Raw genomic sequence first — 20,825 nt, forward strand, 5'->3', positions numbered from 1 at the left:
ATGAGAATGATCTATTTACTATAGGTGATTAGGGATCCTGGTTCTGGATCGCTCAATCTTTATTGCTAGTAATTGATGGGAAAGCTTCAGTGCTACGGTGCTTAGATTGAACCAAACTGAAGCACTATTTTATTACACAGGGGACTCTTTCTCAACAACACAAGAAAGTCAAATATAGCAGTCATTATAATTACAAAGCACTTCGTGCTACTTTAAGCACTTCTTGTTCCAGAATTGCAAAAAAAAAAAAAAAAACCCTCAAAAAACAAAAAAGAAAAAACAAACAAACAAAAAACCTTTATGAAAAAGCATTTTAACCTCATTTTGCAGACGAGGAAGCTGAGGCACAGAGAGGTTAAGTGACTGGGCCAAAGATACCTGGGTCAGCAGTAAATATAAGAACAAAAAGTGGGATTCCCGCATTGTAGCTTTTCTTGTACATTCTTCAGTTATTGTTCTGGCTTTGAAAATGCCAGTGCTAAAACTGAAGAATAAGATACTGAACCCATGTAGGGAAGAATTGGTGTAGCATTTCACAGAAAGAGTTTCTGGTTCCCTACACACATTCTTAATGCATGGGAATGCTAGCCCTGTAAATAAAACGTTGACAATTTGAAAAATTGAGGCTGTTTTGTTATCTACAGTAAATGAGGCTAAAATTAGCTTTTCAGGAACATTTATTTGCTCTCAGAGCTGAATCCAAGACTCAGTATTACACAACTTAGGAAAGTACCAGTCTTCTAATTGTCTCTGGTAGAAAATGACCTTATCAGTAACACAATGTTACTTTTATATAAAAAAGTAGAGCTACCTTGTTGCTGTCAGATCTCTAGGGGAAAAAAAAACCGTTATCAGTCTAAATGACAAGAGGTCAGAATGCTCTAAGCATATCAGGATACTTCTAAAAATAATCATAATTTCATTTAATAGTCACATCTCTGTGGTAAACTCAACTGTTGGTAGAAGTTTACTTATCGCCTCTATTTGTATCAAATCCCATAACATGTTATTTGCAGGCAATTTTAAGCAGCCATTTGAAGACCAGTATTTTGGAAATGGAAAGATTCAGAGGTGCCTCTGGCCCTATAGTCGTTGACATTCTAAGTCAGGGAGCTTGTGATTTAGAGCATCATCTTCTTAATTTTCAATATGAATGAGATCAGTTTGTTGTTCATGGAGGACCACAGATGTGACAGAAGGCCAAGGAAGCATCAACATCTGCTGTTATTTCTTATGTTGCATTCGCCTGGGTCTTTCACTTTGGTTGCCAGTTTAGTCTGGGTCACTGTGATCCACTTCTCATCTGTCATGTGTGGAATGCATTCCACAAGCTCCACCGTTTGCAGCAAAACAAGACACTGCTTTTCTTCTCACTCAAATTGCAGATGTCTCAGTTCCTGAGTTTTAAACAATAATAAAGACAGAAAAGCAAATCCCTGTAGTAAGAAACCAGACTTTTCAAATGAAATATTTTATTGTAAATAGCTCCTCATAGGTATTCCTCGTGCTTCAATCCCCACCCACCCTTATTTTTTGTTTGATTTTTTTAAAATGATGTTTATTTCAGGACTAGTGTTTCCATGGGGGTGTAGTGTTACATTAAAATGACCTCCCCTGCACAGCAGGGGTAGAATGTTTCTTTGTAACTTTGGTTCCATGCCCAAGACACATCTTTGCTTGATCTGCTGAAGCTGTTTCCATGGCTGAATTGTTTTCTTCACGCAATATATGTTTATAGTTCTTTCCTTCTGGTTTGACCTATACATGTTTCATTAAATGCAGCATATATTGTAGATTTTCAACAGGGTCATGTAGGAACTGTCAAGTAAGAAACCTTGAATAATGGCTTTAAAATACACAGTTGTAGTCCTGGCTACATTATAGTTCTAAGCTTCTGATCTCCCTTTCACTGCTGTAAACATTTCTGCCATCTTTGAAGGTTTAGAAGTATCTGCTTTTCTGCGGTCTTATCCGTGTTTTCGGTTACTCTGTAAAACAGAGGGAGAAATTCTTTAATCATCATTTCTGTCAATAGCTGAAACAGAATAAAAGCACAAACTCTTTTTTTTAAAGAAAAAACCATCTTTTATTTTTTACCACCTCTTGGAACTGCATGATCTTGTGCATGTTATATAAAGAAAATCTCTAAGCTTAATTTCTTTAATTTAAAATGAGAGAACAGAAGTATCTATTTCAAGGGTTACTGCAACATAAGGCATGTAAAGCAATTAACAGTTCTTGTCTCATATAAGTGGCCTGAAATATTAGCTATTATCATTATTGCCTTCTCTGGGACCTTCTAAGCCAATGTCTTGAGAAGCTCAATTAAAATATTATTTTAATTTTATTGTATTTTAAAAAATTTTATTGAAGTACAGTTGATTTACAATGTTGTGCTAATTTCTTCTGTACAGCAAAGTGACTCAGTTATATATATATATGGATATATATATGGACATATATTATATATATATTATATATATATTATTTTTCACATTCTTTTCCATTATGGTTTCTCACAGATATTAAATACTGTTCACTGTGCTATACAGTAGGACCTTGTTGTTTATCCATCCTGTATATAATAGTTTGCCTCTGATAATCCCAAACTCCCATTCATTTCCTCCCCTAAACCCCTCCCCCTTGGCAACCACAAGTCTGTTTTCTATATCTATGTGTCTGTTTTTGTTTCATAGATATGTTTAGATTCCAAGTATAAGTGATACCATATGGTATTCGTCTTCTCTTTCTGACTTACTTTGCTTAGTATGATAATCTGTAGGTCCATCCATGTTGCTGCAAATGGCATTATTTCATTCTTTTTTGATGGCTGAGTAATATTCCATTGTATATATATACCACATCTTCTTTATCCATTCATTTGACAATGGACATTTAGGTTGTTTCCATGTCTTGGCTATTGTAAATAGTGCTGCTATGAACATAGGGATGCATTTATATTTTTGATTTTGCTGGATCATACAGCAACTCTATTTTTATTTTTTTGAGGAACTTTCATACTGTTTTCCCTAGTGGTTGTACCAATTTAAATTCCCACTAATAGTGGAAGAGGGGTTCCTTTTCTCCACACCCTTTCCAGCATTTGTTATTTGTAGACTTTTTAATGATGGCCATTCTTACTGGTGTGAGGTGGTACCTCATTGTAGTTTTGATTTTCATTTCTCTAATAATTAGCGATGATGAGCATCTTTTCATGTGCCTATTGGCCATCTGTATGTCTTCTTTGGAGAAATGTCTATTTAGGTCTTCTGCCCATTTTTTTGATTGGGTCGTTTGTTTTTTTGTTGTGGAGTTGTATGAGCTGTATGTATATTTTGGAAATTAAGCCCTTGTCAGTAGCATAAGATATTATTTTAAAAGCAGGTCTATCTATGTTTTTTAGTGACTTACTTTTATGTCACATTTCCTCCCCAACAATTGTATTTAATGGCAGATGGTCTCTACCCCAAGGTCCTGACCTGAGGATTCCCTGGGAATTCTGCCACACAGATTTCCTGTTTGGTCCCAGAGTATCTCTGAAAAGGTATTTCCCTGGGCTATGCTAGTCAAGTCTCCTAGCCCTGTTCCTTTTTAAGTCCATGTGCCTGGGTTTTCGCTTGGGTAGAAGTTTAGGACATAATATGCTATTCCAATGAAAGCCAGAAAATGGCACAGAAGACACGTTATCATGTGCTGCCTAAGGACATGGCCTTTAGAATGTGAATGGCATGGATGGAGAAAATGGGATTTCCATGGAAAAGTCATTTAAATTCTCCAAGGCTTAATATCCCCGTCTATAAGGTAAAGATACTAATTCTGTAGCAGGATTTTACTGGCACTCCAGAAATAGTGACCCAGATCCAAAGTGGTGGAAAAGGAGGCACGTAGTACCTTAAGGATGCTTCCACTCCACCATACAGAGGCAAATTAGAGATTCAAAGAAATTCCTGCCATAGGTGCCAGAGGTGCAAGTTCGAAATATTTCGAACTTGTATTTGCAGAGCCACTTTGTCTGCTCCCAAAGACTAGATTAGACTGAGATGAAAGAGTGACTGAGTCACAGAAGAGAATCAGTAGGAAGGAACTGCAGTGGTTGGGATGAAAGTACACTGTGGGAAGGAGGGGAGGGTGCTAAAAGGCATAGAGATTGGTGGTGCTGGCACAAAGGAGACTTGCATTCTATTGCTCAAACACAGAGCAATGCTCATCTATTTCTCATCCTCCTTTGTCTATCTAGGCAGAGAACTGGAGAGGAATGGCAAGGCGAGACAGGGGCAGTAACTTCCTTCCCAACAAGAAGCTGAGGCCAGTACCACCAATGATGAGATCCAGAGTCTCAGTGGAAGGGCTTGGGCCCCAGCCAGGCAGGGGATAGTGCACTGGGCTTCTAAAGAATTCACACATATGACCCTCCAAATGGCCCCATCACCTCTCATAGAAAACACAACAAGAACTGGTCAGTAACAGCCAGAAAAACAGCTTCAGCCACCAGGGAGGGGGCCATAACCACTGCCCACGGGGTTGAGAGGCATGGATCATTTTCCCTCTTCCTCTTCCCTGCCCTCCAGAAGAGCTGAACCTTGGAGAGGGCAGAGGAAGAGACCTCTTAGAGCCAGCTCGTGAACCTCCTTCACCATGGGGATAAGGGAAGAAATGAGATGAAGCAGAGACTGAAGCTGAATTTTTAAATTAGGCTAGACTTTCAAGAACTGGAAATGACTAAAATAACTGGGGAACCAACCTAAGATTTAATTAAAGGATGAGAGAGGGAAATAAGTGAAAGCCTTGTTTTGATAAAAATAGATTGCAGGGCTTCCCTGGTGGTGCAGTGGTTAAGAATCCACCTGCCAATGCAGGGGACACAGGTTTGAGCCCTGGTCCGGGAAGATCCCACATGCCGCGGAGCAACTAAGCCAGTGCGCCACAACTACTGAGCCTGCGCTCTAGAGGCCGCGAGCCACAACTACTGAGCCCGTGTGCTGCAACTACTGAAGCCCACGAGCCTAGGGCCCATGCTTCGCAACAAAGAGAAGCCACCGCAGTGAGAAGCCCGCGCACCTCAACGAAGAGTAGCCCCCGCTCGCCGCAACTAGAGAAAGCCCGCATGCAGCAACGAAGACCCAACGCAGCCAAAAATAAATAAATAAATTTATTTTTTAAAAAAATAGATTGCATTCAGACTTACATCCCACTGAGATGAGAGCCCCAAACAACTCGTTACAGCTATAATATTCCCATAATCCCTGGTAAAGAAGAGAACTAATCTGAATGTATATAAAAGATGCTTTAAGGTGTGTGTGTGTCTGTGCACGCGTGCACGCTCTCTCTATAATATATATGTATATACATACACACACACACTCAGTGTGTTTTTTTATATATAAAATAAATATGTAAACATAAAAGTCTTTTACTTGCAAATTTTCAATTTATATAACCTCAGAGATAAATCCTAAATTCTGTTTCAAAGCACATATGCACCATTTCTCCCCATCACAACTGAAGTAAAGCCCATCATTTGAGTAAAACCATGTTGTTTTTAAAAAACAAATGGATTTATAGGCAGTCTCCCAGAATGTTAAATTTCTGCAAATTGAGTATCTGTAAAAGGAACTATGATTTCTACAGCAAAGCCAGGTTTATTCAAAGAGGCATTATGAATAACTGAAGTAGTATCCAATGGGTCACCACAGATGACCCATTTTCAATGACTTCAAGGTCAGTATGCTGTAACTAAAACTGTATAAAATACAAATTCATCTTTGATTCAGAAGGCCCTTCTGGATATTACAAAACCTCATGGATTCTTTTGAATGTATTGCTCTACAGCGCTGAGCTTTAGTTTCCTCCTCTGTAAAACAGTGACTGCAGTCATCCCTTCTGAGAGTTTACGACACGCCACCAGACTCTAAGTTGATAAATACAGTGATGTCATTTCTGACTTCTGACTCTAGTATCCAAGTACCTGCCGCATTGCCCGGTTCACAGAAGAAACCTAGCAAATATGTGCCGAGATCAATTGATAGGCTACTTATGTTCACTGTTCTTTAGAGTTTTCTAACTGTTAGAAGTTGGTTCAGATCCTTTATGGACCACGTAATTAGAGGCACACTGATTAACAAACTGTAGCTAACTCCTGTTCTCTGGTTATGACAAATAGCCAAAAATCATGAACAGCAATCATGCCCTATTCCTGATTTCCATATATGCTTTTCATGGTAAAGGTACCACCATCTAACCAGTTATACTGTACCATCCGGGACCCTAAGGGCCATTCCCAATACTTTTCAATCTATCAACCCTTCTGTACAACTTATTGTACAGTATTCAATAAATGGTAGCTGTTATTCTTACTTCTATTTTATAGATGAGGAAACTGATATGGAGGATTGTTAGATAATTGGTCCATGAGAATCCTAGTAAAGAAGATAAATAATATTGAATGAAACTTAACTGAAGCTAGAGGATCAAGGAAGGCTTCCCTGAGTCGCTAATTTTACACTGAGATGGGAAGGACAAATGGACATTAACTAGCTGATGGTGTTGTTGGAAATGTGGTCCAGGTAGAGGGAAGCACGTCTCAGAATGCATGATCTAAAACAGAACACTTGGTGTGTCCTAGGAACTTGGCTTTTAATGATCCTTTCTATGGGCTAGGTACTATATTGGTTACTTTACTTATATAATATTACTTAATCCTCAGAAAAATAGTAGATGCTATTACTTGCTAATTTTTAATTAGGAAATTAATGTTTAGAGGGGTATAATAGTATCTATTTTCCAGAACTGTTGTAAGTATTACATAAAATAATGGACACGAAATGTACTTTTTCAACTGCAAAACAGGATGTCCTCTTCCTTGTTATAATATCATTACTATCATTAAAAATGCATTTATTGATTGTCAACTATGTGCTAGACACTGTCTAGGTATTTGAGATACAAGAGTAAAGAAAACATCTATGGTCTTTGCCCTCATGAACTTTATATGCAAGGAAGGCGAGAGGCAGTAATTAAAAAAAAACAAAACAAAACCAAAAACTCCAAATGCATATAACATTTGACTGGGAGTGAAAAGAAAGTATAGTTGTTCCTCCGTGTCCGTGAGGGATTGGTTCCAGGACCTCCCACCAAAATCCAAGGATGCTCAAGTCCCTTATATAAAGTGGTGTGATATTTGCATATAACCTATGCACATTCTCCCATATACTTTAAATCACCTCGAGATTACTTACAATACCTAATACAATGGAAATGCTATGTAAATAGTTGCCTGCATGCAGCAAACTCAAGTTTTGCTTTTTGGAACTTTCTGGAATTTTTTTTTTCCGAATATTTTCCAACCACAGTTGGTTGAATCCAAGGATGCAGAACCTGTGGATATAGAGAACTGACTCTACTCTGCACACAAGGGCTGAATGGGCAGACCTCTGTGGTAGGCGGAAGGGAGTATAGCTCATCAAGGGAAATCCTGGAACAACACGAGGCCTCAGTTAGTCTGTAGTTAGATCAGACAGGGCTTTTTTGGCCACATTAAGGAACCGTGATTTGACCCTAATAGTGATGCTTTCCCAGGAAGGGGGCATGATTAGATTGGTGTTTCCTAAAACTCATTCGGGCTCCTGTATGAAGAGTGAGTTATGAGAGTGTCTGAGGAGAAGCACTGACTCCAGTAAGTAAGATATCCCCCCTGTGGAGTTGGGGGAGAATATATTTGTTATGTATTCTTTCCTCTGTTCACTCATTCTTTAAGTTATTCTCCAAATGACATATAAAGAACAAACTGGATAGTTATCTTGGTGTTACATTACTATGCTATCCAGGGCCCTGATCTAACAGGTCACAAATCTGCTTTCACCTTCATTTACCCAGCTAGTTATTCACTCATACATCTGCCATTCAGTCCATCTGTCAATTTAAAATTTATTCAGCACCTAAGTATATATAAGGCACTGTTGTAGACACTGAAGATACAAAGATGAATACAGCATGAGCCCTACCCTATGCTTTACTAACAGTCTAATGTGTGAGACGGATAGGGAAACAATTTTAATATGACTAGATAAAGGCTAATGGATATGTTTACATAAAGGAAGGGCTGATTAGCTAGCATATAATGCTGCATCAAATGGACTTCTTTTACCAATATAAAAGAACAAGGAGCAAAATTCTCCTATTTTAAACAACTTATATTGTAGATATTGGTCAATTGCCATTTGTTTTCCACATGTCGCCTATAGGCATTAGTGGGAAGAGGGATTGAAAAGAATGTAAATGTAATAAGAAATAAACATTCGTATATTTTAATGGAGAATTTGTAACTAATCAGCTGTGGCTTTTTTTATAATACAGCATTTATTGTTAAGTTTTTTGGGGTCAGAACAACAACGCAATATTATGTGCCTTTTAACATGGTTTATGTTACTAGACAGGAAGAGAAAATACTGAGCTATCAAGTTCAAAAATTCACGGTTGACACCAGAGAAGTATCATTAAAAATGAACTAGAATATGTGGATGAAGAATCACCATCACCTGTTCTCTGTCTGGGCTTCCCAACTTCAAAATAAACGAAGCTGGTTCTGTTTTGTTCTTCACTAATCCATCCCTCCTCAGAAGAGGAGGATTTTCAATGGTCATTGTAACCTGGATGTAACAACTAACCTGGTGATAGCTATTTTTGCACTCCTCTCATTTTCTTCTTTCCTTTGCCTTCCTGTGTAAGTCTCTAACATGGAAGAATTAGTGGTACACTATTTATTAGAATAAAAATACAGAATACTTGGAGGAAAGAAATACATGAAGGAGATTAAGAGGTACAAACTTCCAGTTGCAACATAAATGAGTCCTGGGTATGAAATGTACAGTGTGGGTAACATAGTCAATAAGTTGCAGTTATCTTTGTATGGCAGCCTGTAACTAGACTTATTGTGGTGATCATTTTGAAATGTACAGAAATATCGAATCACTATGTTGTGTAACAGGAACTAACATAATGTTATAGGTCAATTATACTTCAAAAACAAGCAAACAAACAAAGAAACTCATAGAAAAAGGGATCAGATTTGTGATTACCAGGGGCGAGGGGTAGGGGGAAGAGGTACTGGATGAACAATCAAAAGGTACAAACTTCCAGTTATAAGATAAATAAGTTCTAGGGATATTATGTACAACATGATAAATATAATTAATGTGATGTGTATTATATATAAAAGTTGTTGAGAGTAAATCCTAAGAGTTCTCATCACAAGAAAAAAATTTTTTTCTATTTCTTTAATTCTGTAGATGCTCACTAAATTTACTGTGATAATCATTTCACGATGTATGTAAGTCAAGTCATTATGCTGTATACCTTAAACTTATACAGTGTTGTATGTCAATAATATCACAATAAAACTGGAAGGAAAGAATGAATGCATGAGCAGATGGTATCTCCTGAAACTACGTGGGGTTCCCCTACTTAAGGTAAAAGTCCCATGATAACGCATGAACTGAGTTAGTTAGTCAGCAACCATGGAAAGCAGTAAGGGTACCTTAGGAGCCTTCAGCAGCTTCTAGATCACTGACAAAAATGACTTAGGTAATTGCTAAAAGGAAAGAAGCATAAGTCATTTCATTTTAAGGAGCCTATCTTTATATACAATTTAAGTTAGTCTTAGGTTTAGAGCAGAATATAAATCATTAATTTAATAGGAAAAATATTTTTCTGGTTATTTGCAGCATGCTCTTACTACCCGCCAATAAGAAAGCACTTTTCTTCCTTACTTCCTCCTAACTCTCTCTTGCCTGCTTTGCACATATAAATAGCATTAATCACTTTCCAGTAATGTCTTATTCCCTTGTATTATTGAAATCCAGATTATTCTCGGAAAAGACGAGATGAAAAGGTAACTACTCCTTTTGGTTTAGGTGGTAAACTACTCGGCAGTACTTAGAGGTTTTATTTTCAAACCTGTGTATTTGCAAACTCAGTAAATGTGATAGTCAACTTTTTTTTTTCTTTTTTATAATAGCTAAGAGTTGCTGATTACTGAACCATGTGCCAGTCAATGTGGCAAATCCTTCATATGTATAATCTTACTGAATTCTTTCAACATAATACCATGCTGTAGCTAATATAATTATAACCATTTTATGGACTAGGAAACCTAATCTTGGTCTAAACCTACCATGACGTAGCTAGTACATGGCAGGATTCAAACTTAACAGTAGAGTTAACTTCAAAGCTGTACACTCTAAACTACTCAGCCTTTGTCCTCTACATATTTTTACTACCCATATTCACTGCCACATTAATTTGCTATATTATTATTATTAATTATAATTGCATTGTTTCATTTGACCATTCCTAAGTGTCAATCACGCGCACCCCTGGAGGAAAAGCAAATTAAATTTTGTATATCCCTCGAGGAGTTACAAAAAATTGGAAAAGGTATGGAGATGAGCGCATTGCAATTTCAAAACCCATGAGCTATGTAGTAGTACACAGATTGTAGATAGGACCCCTCTGATTGCTGATATATATGAACATAAATGATGCTCAAAATGTGAGAGAAAGGCCCTCTTTCATTTGTGAGGCAGAATGGGGTTAAAAGTGGACTCTGGAGTGAGGCTGTCTGGGTACAAATCCTAGTCCTGCCCACTGTAGCTATATGGTCTTGGGAAAATCACATGCTGTAGTTTCTTCAGCTGTAAAAAAAATAAATAAAAGCAACACCTACTTTCTAGGGGGTTTTGTGAGGATTAATGTATCTATTGCTTAGAACAGCACCTAGCATGTAATTGTTAGTCATTATTGATATTAATGTTCAAGCCTACTCATTTTCTAGTTAGTATTTATGTATTAATGAAGTTTGATTTTTCTTCCCTACACCACCATGTAGTACTTGCGTCTCAATGAACTTTATTTGCCTCATTGATCGATTGTTATTTGGGGGATGGGAGGGCTGTTTGCTTTCTCATGCTCTGGCCATTTTGATCCTTTCCTAGAGAATCTTGCCCATTTCTCTTTAGATATTCTCATTCAGTGTAAGAAACTAAGTCCTCTTCTTTATGTGCTGCAAGGTTACCACCCTTCTTGTCAGACAGAGGATAATTTTCAGTCTGAAAAGAAAATCTTTTGGAGGAAGGAATAAAGCCAGGGAGTTGGGTATATGAGGATACAACTTTCTGGGGATATCTGCTTCACTCCTTCCTTGTATCAGGTCATGCTAAAGTACTTTTGCTTTTCTGTTTCACGTCCAGTTAACAGAGTTGATACCCACAGAGAGAGAAAGTGTCTCTCTTCCATTTTTCAACTTGTTATAGAAAATGTTAAGTAACATGAGGTCCAGGAAAGATCCCTGCATAATATAACTTAATAGGATAACCAAAGTGGACATACACCATGGTAAACAGATTTAGAATAGCAGCTAGCCCTTGTTTATTTTTAAATAATGGTGTTAAGGTTTGTGGTTTCTGTATCTGGGTAGACATCAGAATCACCTGGTATGCTTGTTAAAAATATAGATCAATCTTTACTCTCCACCTCTCTCACCCTCTGTCTCATCCCCATGTCCAGTAATCTGCTTCATTAAATTGGAGGTAAGGCTTTAGAATCTGTATTTTTAATAGCATTGGGAATCACTGTCTAAGATGATTTATACTTGCATTCATAAGAAATTGACTTGATAATATAATAGTGAGTCTTCATTTTTTTCTAAATTGACATTGAAAACTATCTTATTTTAGGGCTTCCCTGGTGGCGCAGTGGTTGAGAGTCTGCCTGCTAATGCAGGGGACGCGGGTTCGAGCCCTGGTCTGGGAGGATCCCACGTGCCACGGAGCAGCTGGGCCCGTGAGCCACAATTGCTGAGCCTGCGCGTCTGGAGCCTGTGCCCCGCAACGGGAGGGGCCGCGATGGAGAAAGGCCCGCGCACCGCGATGAAGAGCGGTCCCCGCACCGCGATGAAGAGTGGCCCCCGCTTGCCGCAACTGGAGAAAGCCCTCGCACGAACCGAAGACCCAATACAGACAAAAATAATAAATAAATTAAAAAAAAAAAAAAAAAAAACTATCTTATTTTAAAACAAGATCCAATTTCCCTAAGTAGCCTGTTTTCCTGAGTCCTGATGAAGAGGGACTGGGAGAAAGGGTTAAAAAATCAGTCATTTTTAACTTGTTAGATTTACAGAAGCAGAATTTTCAACCTGGAAGAGACACTAAAAACATACTCATATTTTTTTACTTTGCAGATACAGAAATGACTCTTTCAGTGTAATGAGGGGCTACAATGAGAATTCACAGATCCACAGACATCATGACTTCCCAAAGCAAGACAGTTAGCTAGAAAAAAATTCTTGATTTCCATCATGCTTCATGGTTGCTTCATTTCTTTAATAATCACCCAAATGGATTGGATCTATTTCTCATTTTATGGCATTTAAGATTGGCATTTAAATACTCAGTGTATTTGTTTTTTAAAAACATGGGCATAGTAACTATATGCATCATCCTTCTTATCAAATACCTCTTAGAAGCACATTTTGAGAATTAAATGGAATCTTACCTGTAAGAGGCACCTTGACATCAAGGCCATAGAATAAAGGCAAGAGAGAAGAACAAGAATAGAAACAGAAACTGCAGAAGAAAAAGAAGAAGATTATGTAAATCTGAATTTCTGTACTGCCATTCAGGTCGCACAAAACCTCAGCTTTTCCACTTTGCTCAAATCTGACCATTTCTCATATATACACCAAATACCTTTTATTTCAAAAAAAAAACATACCTTTTATTTATCCACTGGTAAAGCAATGCAATGAATAACTGGTGTTCAACTAACATCGACTGATACATTTTAGAATTCTGAGAGGGTCTTAACAGGTAATCGGTCTCAGCTCCTAATTTTATAAGTAAGAAAAATAAGCACTCAATAGTCTAATTGCATATAATCTGATGGTATAGTGAAGCCTAGAGCTTAGACCTTCCAAGTCCTACTCTATTACATGTTATTGTCTCTATTTTTAATGTGTGAGAGGGTAATTTAAAAAATTAAAAATGGGGCTTCCCTGGTGGCGCAGTGGTTGAGAATCTGCCTGCCAATGCAGGGGACACGGGTTCGAGCCCTGGTCTGGGAAGATCCCACATGCCGCGGAGCAACTAGGCCCGTGAGCCACAATTACTGAGCCTGCGCGTCTGGAGTCTGTGCTCCGCAACAAGAGAGGCCGTGATATGAGAGGCCCGCGCACCGCGATGAAGAGTGGCCCCCGCTTGCCGCAACTAGAGAAAGCCCTCGCACAGAAACGAAGACCCAACACAGCCAAAAATAAATAAATTAATTAATAATTAAAAAAAAAAAAGTTATAAAAAAAAATTAAAAATGATCAAAGTGTACACAATCACTCAGTGCTATCATTATATGGTTAACGTGTTAGGTTTTAGGACTAAGGCAGAGCAGGAAGAATACTAATCTGTAGGGTAAACATATGATCACTTATCCACAGTGGGGCACTCCTCAGAGGGAAATGGAATTGTATTAGTAATTACATCAGGGCAACAGGTATAACCTGGGTCTGTCCTGGTTGAGTGAGGATATGTGGTCCTCCTACTGGTATGAACCATGCTTATTCATCAGAGGAAACTTCACACAGTGAATGGACGCTGCCGCTCCAGGCTGTCATGCTTCTGAGATAGATTTCTCCTTATTTGACTCATAGAAGTTAAATGGAGTCCGATTTGTCTCTCTTCACCAAGAACCTTCACCAGAGAAGCAGATACTTGGATGGAAAACATGCTTGTGTAGTACTGGTAGAAAACCAACTGTATACTAATTATAAAATGTCATAGGTCAGATCAGTTTTTTCAAATACTGATTTCCTTGGTGATTTACTCTTACAGAGTCATAAAGTCTTTTGCCTTGTTATCACACTTCAGGAGGCTTCTGTTGGACATGACATTTTGAATAGGGTCCTGTATGGCAGTCTCATATTGGGCATATTATTTGCATATTTCCTTTAATGCCATACTTATAAGGCTCTTGCTTCACTGTGGCAAAATTGCATGAACAAGTCATAAACATGGTGTGAAGAGCCATGTATTAGTGACTGGTCTAGTACTATGAAAAGCAGAAACTCTGTCCTTTTTTTTTTTTTTTCCATTCCTTGAAGATGGATAGTAATAGGATGGCACCTGTAGCAGGAGTGGATGGAGGAGAGGAATGGAAGGCTTCCACTATTCCCATGAGAAGGTCAGGTGTCAGAGCTACCTCTCTGGGCATGAGGGGATGCCCATCACTTCATTTACAATGAGAGTCTAAATTCCATGCTATGTGGTAGGCAGGCTGTGGCACTTAGGGTCAGATACCTGACCTCTGGTCTTGATTTGCTATAGACTGGTTATATGATTTGGGGAAAGTTGTTTAATGTCTCTGAGCCTTTGTTTTATTATCTGTATAAAAGGGGGACATAATATCTGTGGTATATTTCTCATGATAATTATAATTAATTATAACAATTATTATTTATAATAATAATTAATAATTATAATTAATGATGATAATTCATCATCAAATGAGATGATGAACGTGGAAGTACCTTGGGTGGTGAAGAGCGGCACATGGGAAGCAATTTTACTATGTTTGTTTTTATCACCTGATTTATACTCACTGTGTGCATGGGAATTAGGAACAAAGAAGGAATACTGTATGTACCCTGAGAAGGTGTTCAAGTACTCCAGGGGAAAGAATGAAGACTATCCCTGACATAAGTGATCTTTAGCCTTTTTACTATGCTTGTGGATGAGTAGAATTGAGGTCAAGTGAATAGAAGGTACTTTATAAACCTCATCTGTCATTCTAACCTCTAATCAAAAACCAACTGGATTGTTTTTGAAGTGGCTTAGTTTAGTACTACATATGGAATATGCTGCTTTGATAGCTAAATAATCGTCATTTTCTGTTAAGTACATTAACCTATTATCATAAACGTTTAGGAAGTTCAGACCTGTAAAATGAGAAGTTCACACTTAATTTGGCTAGGGTGGTGACCTGACTAGATGTTAGAAAATTCCTTTATTTGTTTGTTTTTCCTCAGTTAAGTGGGGACTGAACTGAACGAAGTTTCTGGGGCAGAGCTGGCAGCTTCCTCCTTGAACCACCCCAGGACTGTTTACGAATTAGCAGAGAGACTGACTAGGACCAAGGGTAGCCATTCAAATACGTGGAAAACGGAAGATAGCAGGTGTGTCCTTTGACAGCCAGGGAAACTGTGGACAACCCCTGCTTTCTGTGGGTCTTTCTGCCAAACACTGGGAAATTAGACGCAGCTTTTCGTTTACTACACTCTTACCCTGAAGAACTAAATAGCACACTTTGGAAATGAGGAAAATTCAAATTTAAAATTTTGTATAAGATATATAACTTTACATTTGGAAATTTAAAAAAAAATACTTTAATTTGACTTATACTTTTTTTAGTGTTTCCTAATTTTCATGTAAGTGACCTCCTTTTTTTCCTCATGGAACCCATGAGAGGAGGTGATGGTGAGTGTTACCATCCCTATTGAATAGATATGGCTCAGACACAGTGGGTAAAGTCACTTACCCAAGCTCAAATAAGTACATGAAGACTCAGCCTACATAAGAATCTAGGTGGCTGATTGTTTGCCTACTGGACCCTACCAGTGGCCTTTGAGCTCACATAAGGGCAACTATAAAAGCCATTTGGGATGAACCAAATTCTAATCACTATCTCGGAAATGGCAGGTGGTTTGTTTGCTATTTGCTTCTTGGGTGCCCATGGAAGATACTGCAAAACAACCATGCTTTTTCGCAACACAGGGATTCGGGCTGCTACTTCCAGTCAATGAGACTGGAACTCCATAGAACACCTCTTGCCATCCCCGCTGTGTTCCTTGGCAGGGCGCCCCTGGCATCCTAGGCAGGATAATTCTTTGTTATGCAAGACTGTTGAACTCACTGCAGCTAAGGAGCATTCCTGCGCTAGCCCTCTCCCTTCTCCCAGAACACACACATTTCCAAATGCCCTCTTTACCTCACCCCCACCCCTGCCAAAAGTGTTGGCTGACTTGGAAGAAGCAGTTCCTCTCTCAGACCACTGGGGAAGTGACATGAGGGCATAGTTTTCATGTGTCAATCTAAATTTCTGAACGTATTATTGAGGTGAAATTGCAGCACAAGGAGGAAAGGGCTTTTTATGAATAATGGGAAAGACATTTTAAGAAAGGGACTAAAAAGATTTTAAAAAGGAAGAGGAACGTAGAGTAACAAAACTCAGAAGAAGCTTTTGGCAAAGAAGTGAAGATGAGAAAGGGAAAACTGAGGAAAGAAAACACGTATAGAAAAGGACAGGAATCAACACAAAAGGCAAAAATGTAACCAAAGGCAAAAGCTTTGCTAGAATCCTGCTGCCTGACTACAGGCAGAGTTTACGTTTACTGTAACTATACCTGCCTACACAAATACACAATAGCTGAGAAGAAAGAAAACACAGTGAGTGAAAACAATATTATTGTCTGATCTAAAAAATAAAGATTGAAATACATATTGAACTTCACATGTACCTTTTCTTCTAAGTCCTTTATCTGTCTTTTCTGGATGTCTGTTTTATCTTCTAAGTCACGAATTCTCTGAAAAGAAAAGGGGAGGGAAAAAGAAGCTTTTCAGTCTGTTAAGTTAAACAAGAAGATCATTCACCAACCTAAAACACAGAACTTCCTATAAAAACATAACATCTGGAAACGTCACATATACGTTTTTCTGTACCCAGAGGGTTATTGCATGTTTCAAAAATTACCCGTACTCACAGTGAAAATCATTGCCATTGATTATATTTTAAAAATATTTGCCACCCCTTTCTCTTCTGGGTCAATCTATCCCTGAAGACCCCTTCCCTGTGAGAGAGGTATGATTCTCAGCCCACTGTCCTTGGGCTTGGTCAGGAGACCTGTTTTGGCCAGTGGAACATGAGTGGGAGTGAGATGTGGGAAAGCCACATCCTTGTAGAGACAGCTGTATGTCCCAGAACTAGAGAGCAAGAAACAAACTTTGTTGTAAACCATTTGGATTAAGGTTTTTGGTTGTTTATTACCTCATTAAAAAAATGGCTAAAACTGGCTCACACAAATGCAATTATCCCATCGGTTTCTGTTCTACCTTTTTTTTTTCAACCTTATTTCAAATCTGTTTCAGGGTGGAATTTCCTCACGAAACAGCACTGACCAATTTTCACAAAACAAGGTAGCGATTCCACTTCAAAAACATTCAAAAGAAGGAACTGATAAACTAGGGGAAAAACAAAACCAAACATAACAAGAATAACACAAGTAATCCTGAAGACAAAAAAGTTCCAGAACTGTTTTTGAAATTACCTGTAAACTGTAACAAAATTCCAGTAATTTAAATAGCACAGATTTGAAATCGACATTACATAGACAATAATTTATAAGTGAAAAGAGTCTTCAAATTTCCTTCGGGCAATCTAAAGGCCTTGTATATTCATGGTACAGGGTTACACAGGGCAAGCTTGTAATTTAATGCCTCTTTGGGGAATAATTAGAAAATGGAGAACTGGAGTCTAAGAAGAAAACGATGGAAGCTAAACAACGTGATAATATAGAAGGAGAGGTTTTACAATGCAATGTGGGGAGACAAAAGGGAAGCTAGAACAAAGAACAGTTGAACTTGGAAATCATATCTTCCTCTCTCTAAACAGTGGTTCTCAACTGGGGGTGATTTTGCACCCCAGATGACATCTGGCAACGTCTGGACATTTAAAAAAGTTAGTTAGTTAATTTATTTTAAAGTGTAATATTCAGTGGTTTTAGTATATTCACAAAGCTGTGCAACCATCACCACTATCTAATTTCTGGACAGTTTTGAATCACGTGCGATCACTGTTCACAACTGGGGGGAGGGGTACAACTAGCACCTAAGGGGTAGAGGCCAAGTATGCCACTAAACATCCTGCAGTACACAGATCAGTCTCCACCCCCCATAAAGAATCATCAGGCCCAAAATGTCAGTAGTGCAGAGACTGAGAAATCCTGCTTTAAAGGAAAGAGGGTGAGGTTTGTGCAGGAGAGGAGGGTGTGTTCTGTCAGAAGGACCACGAAATTATGTGACAATGAATGTGTGTGACAGTGAATGATAAATGCGTGTGATGTGTGTGCTTGTATTTCCATAGTGCTGCGTATGCTCCAAAGCTACACAGTGAAAGAATAAATTTGCTAGCTCTTTCTACCTTGAGTGTGCAAGAACTTCCTTCATATGTCTGCTGGATGCGGAGGCATGCACTACACCAATAAAATCATGAGATTACTGTGGCGTCTATTCAGCCACCAAGCCTGTGCTTGTTGGGCACCTTCTTACGTGTTCAGGACTGTGCTGGATGTGATGGAGAACACAGGCAAGGCGTCAATTAGTTCCTGATCTCAAGGAACTATCACATCCAGATGGGGAGAAAAAATGTAAAACACAGGGAAAAACAGATTAAGCAGAAAAAGTAAACAATGGCGAAACTATGCACAACTTCATCGCCAATCTCTAACACCCCGTACAGTGTTTAGCACAAAGAAGCTGCGTATACGTATTTATTAAATGAGTTAGGTAGGCTACATTGGGTGCTGTGGGCTTTATGTCTTTTTCCTTCCCATCTGCTTGCCAGCCTGCCATCCAGTCTGACAGTAAACTCTATGGAGTCCAAAAGAGATCCCTTTTCTACCACTTTTTGTCTCTACTGCTACTAAGTATACCAAGTCCCCCATCATGACCGTGTGAGAGCTTACTGCCGGCTCTTCCTGCTTCTAATCTTGTGCGTCCTACCTCCACCTGTAGCAGCCAGTGTGAACTCTTAGAATGTGAAATGATCACGGCGGTCCTGGAGTTTTAAGGGGGCGAGGAAGAGGGAGAGGGAGGGTTAGCCAAGTTGCTCTCAGAATAAAACCCAAACTCCTTCAAGGCCCAGCATGATCTAGGCCTGTCTTACCTCTCCAGATTCATCTCATAACAACCTTCTCTTAGCTCCATGTGCTCCTGCCATACTGGCCTTCTCTCTGCTCCTTAAATATCCCAAACATTCCCATGATAGAGACTTAGCCCCTGCTGACCCTAACTTCTGGGACACCTTGCCAAAATCTTTGTGTGGCTGATTTCTTGGGACTTCGACATTTTCAGAGAGGCCTGATCTGATCAGCCAGTTTAGAGAGGCTAATCCGACTCCCAAACTCACTCTCATTCTCTCCCTCTCCCTCCCTCCCTCCCTCTCTGTCTCTCTCTCACACACACACACATCTTCAGAGCACTTAGTGCCACTCTCTGAAATTGCCTTGGCTATTGCTCATTTGCGTTGTCGCTTTTTCCCTCTTCATCTGTAGGATACATGAGAACAACGACCTTTATGTCTTTGTCCACCATCACATTCCCAGCACCCAGCACAAGCAGGCCCTCAGTAAATGGTTCTGAATGAGTGTATAAAAAGGGTATGGAATGTCGATTTTTTCAGTAGTATGTAGTTCATTGTCTTCATCAGGGAGAGTGTTCTGAGGAGGTGGATCTAAACTGGGACTGGAAAAATGAGAAGATTTGGATAAGTGCAGCAGACTCTGAAGGACATTCTGGGGTGAGCAGTCAGGAAAACAAAGGCTTGGAGGTGGGAAATCATGGCCTAAGGGGTATGGGAAGAGTTCTGCATGAACAGAGAGGACGGTAAGCTATGAAGACTGTCTCAAATCTGGGTTTTAGGGGAGGAGTAGCCAGCTACTGAAGGACCTGGAGATAGCAAGACTAGACTCAACTGGAAATTGGGATCATGGAGGCTTTTGAGGAAGAATAGAACATCAGAAAAGGTGAGAAGGACAAGGAAGACCCCAGGGTTTTCAGCTTGAGTGCCTTGAGATGTGATAGTTCTACTAACCAAGACAGGCAGATGGGGAGAGAAGGGAGAAGTAAGGATAGGAATGTGTGTTTAGGTATGTTTCATATGAGTTCACTCTAAAACATTCAAACAGAAATGTCTAATAAGTGGTTAGTGATGTGCTCTAGAATTTAGACTGCATTATAAACTTATATATGACAAATCCTGGCCAATGCCTTCTGGAATAATTCTCTCAAATCAAAGCTACTGATTGAAAGGAAAGAAAAGTAAGAAATAACTGGAGAGGCATATTCTAACGAACATCTGTTTGGGAGACAGAAAATGTCAATGAAACTCTCTGAGGCTTAGAAATATAATGTACTTAACAGTTCAAACTAGGTAACTTAAAACAAAACAGACAGAACCATCTCTTTTGGGAGTGAAGTACCTTAGCTGACTGAAGAGACACAAAAGCACTGACAAGGCTTTAATCTTAAAAAAATTTAGATAACTGTTTGTCCATCTTAAAAATAAACACTTCTGGGCTTCCCTGGTGGCGCAGTGGTTGAGAATCTGCCTGCTAATGCAGGGGACACGGGTTCGAGCCCTGGTCTGGGAAGATCCCACATGCCACGGAGCAGCTGGGCCCGTGAGCCACAATTGCTGAGCCTGCGCGTCTGGAGCCTGTGCCCCGCGACGGGAGGGGCCGCGATAGAGAAAGGCCCGCGCACCGCGATGAAGAGCGGTCCCCGCACCGCGATGAAGAGTGGCCCCCGCTTGCCGCAACTGGAGAAAGCCCTCGCACGAACCGAAGACCCAACACAGCCAAAAAATAAATAAATAAATAAATAAATTTAAAAAAAAATAAACACTTCTGTAGTTCCATGACACACCTCCTTCTTTGTGAAATTAATTAAATGCTATTGCAGCCTAAGAAATTTATGCAGACGACATGTTCATTCCCTTACAGAAGGAAAGAA

At 39.2% G+C, this 20,825-nt stretch overlaps 1 protein-coding gene across 4 annotated transcripts in view; it reads right to left on the bottom strand.

Moving 5' to 3' along the window:
• Nucleotides 1–560: 560 nt before the first annotated feature.
• The window catches only part of JAKMIP2 (janus kinase and microtubule interacting protein 2), a 192,190-nt gene continuing 171,925 nt past the window's right edge, over nt 561–20,825 (bottom strand). For 3 of the 4 annotated variants that reach the window (XM_057541740.1, XM_007194191.2, XM_057541739.1), the window contains 3 exons: nt 16,556–16,621; nt 12,547–12,617; nt 561–1,988 (listed from right to left, as the gene is read on the bottom strand). In XM_057541740.1, the coding sequence (XP_057397723.1) occupies nt 12,567–12,617; nt 16,556–16,621 (117 nt within the window). In that variant the 3' untranslated portion in view covers nt 561–1,988; nt 12,547–12,566. The remainder of the gene's footprint in view (nt 1,989–12,546; nt 12,618–16,555; nt 16,622–20,825) is intronic. The other variant, XM_007194192.2, reaches the window with a different exon arrangement.

The sequence above is a fragment of the Balaenoptera acutorostrata genome, chromosome 2 (assembly GCF_949987535.1).
Source record: "Balaenoptera acutorostrata chromosome 2, mBalAcu1.1, whole genome shotgun sequence".
In the NCBI taxonomy this organism is placed as follows: domain Eukaryota; kingdom Metazoa; phylum Chordata; class Mammalia; order Artiodactyla; family Balaenopteridae; genus Balaenoptera; species Balaenoptera acutorostrata.